General features: G+C 45.0%; 1 protein-coding gene across 1 annotated transcript in view; it reads left to right on the top strand.

Moving 5' to 3' along the window:
• The first annotated feature begins 6,415 nt into the window (after positions 1–6,415).
• The window catches only part of LOC141132956 (hexokinase-2), a 76,592-nt gene continuing 75,191 nt past the window's right edge, over positions 6,416–7,816 (top strand). The window contains exon 1 of the mRNA XM_073621979.1: positions 6,416–6,675. Coding sequence (XP_073478080.1) covers positions 6,613–6,675 — 63 coding nt within the window. The 5' untranslated portion in view covers positions 6,416–6,612. The remainder of the gene's footprint in view (positions 6,676–7,816) is intronic.

Genomic DNA, 7,816 nt, shown 5'->3' with positions numbered 1-7,816 from the left:
TTACTTCTGGGAGTACCCTGCTTGAGAATGTTTGCTATAGAAATACATTGTCAATTGCCACCTTAAAGGAGAAGTATGGGTTTGGGGTTTTTTCCCTAATCATACTTAACTAGGTAGATGCAGCATCGGTGCGATGCTGCATCTGTCCCCCGGCATATCTTCACTTACAACCCAGCCATCGAACATCGCTGATGGCTCAGTTCTCTCGGCTCCCGAGAGGAGAGCCACTGACTGTCAATCAGCAGCTCTCCTGCTCTGCTCCTCCACGCTCACTGGAGCACTGAGCTGCAGAGACCATCAGTCCAGGCATCTGGTCGATCCATCATTCCGAAGTTGGGATGACACGGTGCCTGGGCTGAACTTGGTGACCTCAGCAGAAAGTGGACTTCAGACAGCTCTCTGCTGAAAACGGGTCACAGGAGTGCAAAATGCACTCCTGTGACCCTTAGGAGAAGCCCAGCCAAACGAGCCCAGGCTGGACTTCTCTTTTAATGTTGCACTGCTGAAAATACTATTACATTTGCATTTCGTCTTTAAGCATGGCATATAAAACAGTACACCCAACTGTAGCCAATAGTATAAACGCAAATTACACTTTGATGGATATACAAAGTTACCCAAAGGGAACACATTAGCAGGAATGTATCAGCAAAATATACAGTGCTATAACATGTACAATGAAAAAGGCAAACTGTCGCTCCCACCTAGTCCTCCCTTAAACAGATAAGGTGTCAGACTTGCCATGCTTGAAAAGACTTGTTTTTAATAAAGAAATATAGTAGAGAAAGGATCGTAAAATGACTAGACTAAAAGTAAAAAAAGAGGAAAGTGAGAGTCAAGGCCGGCTATAAAGGACAAGCATAGAAAAAAAAAATAAAGGAAACGTGAGAAGAGAGAAAAGAGAAAAAACAAATGAAAAGGGGGTGGGGGGTGGAGGAAGGGACTGAAAAAAGGGGGTTTGTAGCATAAAGAGTAATAAGAGTAATTGGAAGCCATTCTAACAATAGGGGCTGATCTGCCGAATGCCCATTTGCCCCTTACTAAGACAGGGCCTGTATGATTAAGTCGGACAAATATGATGCGTATTCTTGTGAGCACTGGAAATCGTGCCAATAAAACTACGTTTTATAGAATTGCTCATCTGTGCATTTTATACCGGCCATCAGGCTTTCCATCTCATTGATTTCACAATCCACTGCCCAATAGTAGGAGGGTCAGTATTTTTCCACTTTTGTGGAATGTAGACCTTGGCCGCATTTAGCAAGTGGATCAGGAAGGATCTCTTTTATCTGTGAGAGTGGAGTAATATGTAGTAGGAAAGACTCCGGAGGGTTCTCTAACAAAAAAAATTGTGAGTTTATGGACTAGTCACTGGATCCCCTCTCAGAAGGAGCGTCTCTTAGGACATAACTAAAAAATATGTAAAAGGGTATTAGTATCTTGTTGGCAATGCCAACATAGAGGTGAAACAGTGGGGAAGATCTTATATAGGAGAATGGGCATCCTGTACTAATGCGTCAATATCTGGAAAATGAGTAGACATCAGCCTCATAGAATTTGTGTACTTTCCAAGTTCTCCCAGAGTGTGAAGCTGTTTCTTTGGTAATACTAGTAAAATAAGCTGGAGGGTGGCTAGCAAAGAGCCTAGCAATGCCTTCCACAATGAGCCCAGTATTGCTTTTGATAATTAGCCCAGCAATGCCTTCTCTAGTGAGCCTAGCAATGTCTTCTACAATGACCCTAGCAATGTTTAGTACAAAGAGCCTAGCAAAGGTTTTGACATTAAGCCTAGAAATGTTTTCTTCATTGAGCCCAGCAATGCCTTCCACATTGAGTCCAGCAATATCTTATATTATGAACATAGCAACGCCTTCTACAATGAGTGCAGCAATGTCTTTTACAATGAGCTTAGCAATGCTTTCCACAATGAGCCCAGCAATGCTTCTAGAAAGAGCTGAGCAATGCCTCCTGGCTTGCTATGATCCTAGCAATGTCCTCTACAATGAGTCCAGCAATGTCTTCTACAATGATCCTTGCAATGTCTTCTACTATAAACCTAGCAATGTCTTCTTCTATGAATCTAGCAACATCCTCTACTATGAATCTAGCAATGTCTTCTAATATGAACCGTGCAATGTCTTCTACTATGAATCTAGCATTGTATTCTAATATGAACCAAGGAATGTCTTCTAATATGAACCTAGCAATGTCTTCTACTATGAGTCTAGCAATGTCTTCTGCTATGAACCTAGCAATGTCTTCTACAATGAATCTAGCAATGTCTTCTGCTATGAACCTAGCAATATCTTCTACTATGAACATAGTAAGGTATTCTACTATGAATCTAGCAATGTCTTTCACAATTAACCTAGCAATGTCTTATACTATAAATCTAACAATGTCTTCTACAATGAACATAGTAATGTATTCTTCTACTGTGAACATAGTAAGGTCTTCTACTATGAATATAGCAGCAATATCTTCTACTATGAACATAGTAAGGTCTTCTACTATGAATGTACTAATGTCTTCTACTATGAATCTAGCAATGTCTTCCACAATTAACCTAGTAATGTCTTCTACAATGAATATAGCAATGTCTTCTCTACTATGAACCAGGGGCGGATCCAGGGGGGGGGCAATGTGGCAATTGCCCCCCCCCCGAAATGCAGGTGACAGAGTGGGAGGCTCTGCCGATGGCTCCACGGGTGAGGTGACAGAGCGGGCGACTTCCCTGGCGGCTCTGCGGATGGCTCCACAGGTGACAGAGCGAGCGGGCGGCTTCCCTGGTGGCTCTGCGGATGGCTCCACAGGTGACAGAGCGGGCGGCTTCCCGGGCGGCTCTGCGTGTTAGAGAGCGGGCGGCTCCACAGGCTGTCAGGCGGCTCGGGACCTGTGAGAGCAGGCGAACAGCTGGGCGGCTCGTGGGTGAGCAGACGGCTGGCCAATGAGGCAGTGAGCTGTGTCTCACTGCCCGGCGCCCGCCCTGAATCCCTGCAGTACAGTTCCACCCTCACTGTGCAGGCAGCTGCGGGAAGCAGAGAGATGACATCATCTCTCTGCTGCCTGACTGATAATCTGCTGCCTGACTCTGGGACACAGGAAAGTGACACAGCAAGTGACAATCTGCAACATGTGTTAGGCGACGTGGCAAGTGACAATCCGTGACGTAGCAAGTGACAATCCGTAACCACTGGCAGGTGACGTGGCAAGTGATGATCTGCATCTGGTGACAGGTGACGTGGCAAGTGACAATCCTCAACGTGTGGCAGGTGACGTGGCAAGTGACAATCCATGACGTGGCAAGTGACAATCCACAACGTGTGGCAGGTGACGTGGTAAGTGACAATCCGCAACGTGTGGCAGGTGACTTGGCAAGTCACAATCTGCATCTGGTGACAGGCGACGTGGCAAGTGGCAATCCACATCTGGTGACAGGTGACGTGGCAAGTGACAATCCGCATCTGGTGACAGGCAACATGGCAAGTGGCAATCCACATCTGGTGACAGGTGACGTGGCAAGTGACAATCTGCATCTGGTGACAGGCGAGGTGGCAAATGGCAATCCACATCTGGTGACAGGTGACGTGGCAAGTGACAATCCTCAACGTGTGGCAGGTGATGTGGCAAGTGACAATCTGCATCTGGTGGCAGGCGACGGTGGCAAGTGACACGCTCAGGGCTCCCACTGATTCTGCATTATGGTGAGTTGAACTATTTTATTTTTTATAACAATGTATTAATAGAATTAATGCGCTTCAATCATCCCGACACCATATCAACCATGGTGGCGAGATGATTGAAGCGCCAACACCAGCCGTTTCCCCGACAAATTCTCCCCAAAAAAACATATTTTTGTTTTTTGCCCCTCCCGAGACTAGGCTCTGGATCCGCCCCTGCTATGAACATAGTAATGTCTTCTACTATAAATTTAAAAATGTCTTCTACAATGAACATAGTAATGTATTCTTCTACTATGAACATAGTAAAGTCTTCTACTATGGGTATAGCAATGTCTTCTACTATGAATCTACCAATGTCTTCTACAATGAATGTAACAATGTATTTTACAATGAAAATGTCTTCTACTTTGAGCCTCTCCCTCATCTATCTCTATGCAGCATCACTCATAGCACACAGTGGAGGGAGGAGAGCATAATGTCTTCTACTATGAATCTAGCAATGTCTTCTACTATGAGTCTAGCAATGTCTTCTACAATGAGCATAGCAATGTCTTCTACTATGAACATAGTAAGGTCTTCTACTATGAATGTATTAATGTCTTCTACTATGAGTCTAGCAATGTCTTCTACAATGAGCATAGCAATGTCTTCTACTATGAACATAGTAAGGTCTTCTACTATGAATGTATTAATGTCTTCTACTATGAGTCTAGCAATGTCTTCTACAATGAGCATAGCAATGTCTTCTACTATGAACATAGTAAGGTCTTCTACTATGAATGTATTAATGTCTTCTACTATGAATCTAGCAATGTCTTCCACAATTAACCTAGCAATGTCTTCTACAATGAATATAGCAATGTCTTCTTTACTATGAACATAGTAATGTCTTCTACTATAAATCTAGCAATGTCTTCTACAATGAACATAGTAATGTATTCTACTATGAACATAGTAAAGTCTTCTACTATGGGTATAGCAATGTCTTCTACTCTGAATCTAGCAATGTCTTCTACAATTAATGTAACAATTTATTTTACAATGAAAATGTCTTCTACTTTGAGCCTCTCCCTTATCTATTTCTATGCAGCATCACTCATGCTGAAGGGAGGAGAGCTTTAATGTATTCTACTATGAACTTAGCAATGTCTTCTATTATGAACATAGTAAGGCCCCTTTCACATGGGCTTTCCGATCAGGTCTGCCTGTCAGTTTTTCAGGCAGACCTGATCGAATGCTCCATTCACCCCTATGGATCGGCGGATGTCAGCAGTGACATGTCCGTGAAATCCAGATGAATGGAAACCGTATTTTCCATCCGTCTGGAGAATCAGATCGGATAGGATGGAATGAAAACGGACAGGCGGTCTGTTTTCATCCGATCTCCATAGAGGACAGCGGGGCTTTGACAGGTCCATCTCCGTATCAGCGGATCGATCCCTGCTGAGCAAAGCGGAGTCTGTACAGGAACAAGCCCATATGAAAGGACCCTAAGGCCTTCTACTATCTAGAAATGACTTCTACAATGAATGTATTCTCTACTATGAACATAGTAATGTCTTCTACTACAAATCTAACAATGTCTTCTACAATGAATATAGCAATGTATGCTCTATGAAGATAGTAATGTCTTCTACTACAAATCTAACAATGTCTGCTACAATGAACATAGTAATGTATGCTCTATGAAGATAGTAATGTCTTCTACAATGAACATAGTAATGTCTTCTACAATGAACATAGTAATGTCTTCTACAATGAACATAGTAATGTCTTCTACAATGAACATAGTAATGTCTTCTACAATGAACATAGTAATGTCTTCTACAATGAACATAGTAATGTCTTCTACAATGAACATAGTAATGTCTTCTACAATGAACATAGTAATGTCTTCTACAATGAACATAGTAATGTCTTCTACAATGAACATAGTAATGTCTTCTACAATGAACATAGTAATGTCTTGTACAATTATTCTCTCCCTCATCTATCTCTATACAGCATCACTCATAGCGCACAGTGGAGGGTGGAGGGCGGGGTTTCTCCGGCATCTCTCTGCCCCGCCTACACCAAGGCTCCAGCGTGCTGCTGAGACTTGCACATCGAGTTAGGTGGCTATCGCCCACGAGCACTCTGATTGGCTCTCTGCTGGGCTGCCTTCCACACACCCCCGTGCTAAGCCAATAGATTGCCGAGCCGGTTCCTATACATCTTTAACCCGTACACTTCACGTGCTGCCTGCCGGCAAATGTTATAGCGGCCTGACACCATCATCAGTATGGCGGGACATGTATGAGAACAACCAGTCCCCATCTATCACAATACAGAGATGGCGGAGTACAGATATAAATATATTACTGTGTCACAAGCTCTAATCACTAATCTAATGATCCGGGGTGAGGATTTCATACAAAGTGACAGTTTATTATCAGTATAGACCAATCAGATGTGTAGATGACAGTGACGTGTCTTCATTAAAGATATGACAGATTTGTGAATGGAGCCCATTGTGTATTCTGTAAGAATGATAAGATGAGGAGTGTCCTCCATCCCCCCCCCCCGATCTTCTCATATACAATCCATACAAAGTATCACCGTCTATGTACATTGTATAGATCGTCCTCCATTCCCCGGTACAGCCCGATCACATACATGACATGAGTCACAGCCGGGCGGGATGATGATGATGAGGAGGACGTGCCTCCGGCGGGAAACGGGTTAATGGGAAGCAGTGACATCACTGGGGGCTTGGCACCTCCGACATCACTGAATGGAGAGCATTGTAATAGATCGCCAGTCAGAGGGAAGCCGGCACACACACCGGAGGACATCACTACTACACCCCATCTATACATACAGAGAGATCTATATACACAATAGATAGATTATTTATTGTCATTACAGGAGATCACCGACATTCCTAGTCATGATAGCTTCTCATCTACTGGCATACTTCTTCACCGAGCTCAACCATGACCAAGTACAGAAGGTAAGTCACCGCACCTACCTCATCTACCGCACACCTACCACATGTCTCCCCTGATACCCCCTCTCTGTCTCCCTTCTTTCTATCTCTCTCTCCTCACCTTCTCTCCCTTTCTTATACCTCTACCCCTCTCTTTTCTTTCTCTCCTCTCCCCCACCCATCTATCCCCCCAACAATTCCCCTTCTCTCCCCTCTCTTCCTCCCCCTTTTGTTATCTTTCACTCTTCCTATCCCTTTTTCTCTCCTCTCTTGTTATACCTCGATCTCCTCTTTCAACCCTCCATCTCACCTATGTTTATCTCCTCTCTGTATTCCTCCCTCCCCTATCTTTATATCTCTTTCTTTTTCTAATATCTCCCTCTCTTTTACTATTTCCTCTTTCTCCCTCCTTTTCTCCCTCTGGTTATCCTTCTCTTTCCTCCCTCTACCCTCTCTTTCTCTCTTATCTGGTTATCACTCTGTCTCCTCTATCAGCTCTCTTTCTCTTCTTTCCTCACCCCTCTCTCTCCATCCCTCTCTCACCCTTATCTCTCATCCCTCTCTCTCCATCCCTCTCTCACCCCCCTCTCTCCACTCTCTCTCCATCCCTCTCTCACCCTTATCTCTCATCCCTCTCTCTCTCCATCCCTCTCTCACCCCCCTCTCTCCACTCTCTCTCCATCCCTCTCTCACCCCCCTCTCTCCACTCTCTCTCCATCCCTCTCTCACCCTTATCTCTCATCCCTCTCTCTCCCCTCTCTCACCCCCCTCTCTCCATCCCTCTCTCACCCCCCTCTCTCCACTCTCTCTCCATCCCTCTCTCACCCCCCTCTCTCCATCCCTCTCTCACCCCCCTCTCTCCACTGCCTCTCCATCCCTCTCTCACCCTTATCTCTCATCCCTCTCTCTCCATCCCTCTCTCACCCTTATCTCTCATCCCTCTCTCTCCATCCCTCTCTCACCCCCCTCTCACCCCCCTCTCTCCACTGTCTCTCCATCCCTCTCTCACCCTTATCTCTCATCCCTCTCTCTCTCCATCCCTCTCTCACCCCCCTCTCTCCACTCTCTCTCCATCCCTCTCTCACCCCCCTCTCTCCACTCTCTCTCCATCCCTCTCTCACCCCCCTCTCTCCACTCTCTCTCCATCCCTCTCTCACCCTTATCT

This window comes from Aquarana catesbeiana, linkage group LG03 (genome assembly GCF_042186555.1).
Source record: "Aquarana catesbeiana isolate 2022-GZ linkage group LG03, ASM4218655v1, whole genome shotgun sequence".
NCBI lineage: Eukaryota > Metazoa > Chordata > Amphibia > Anura > Ranidae > Aquarana > Aquarana catesbeiana.
Note: the sequence above shows the minus strand (reverse complement) of the source record. Positions and strands in the feature narration are given on the sequence as shown.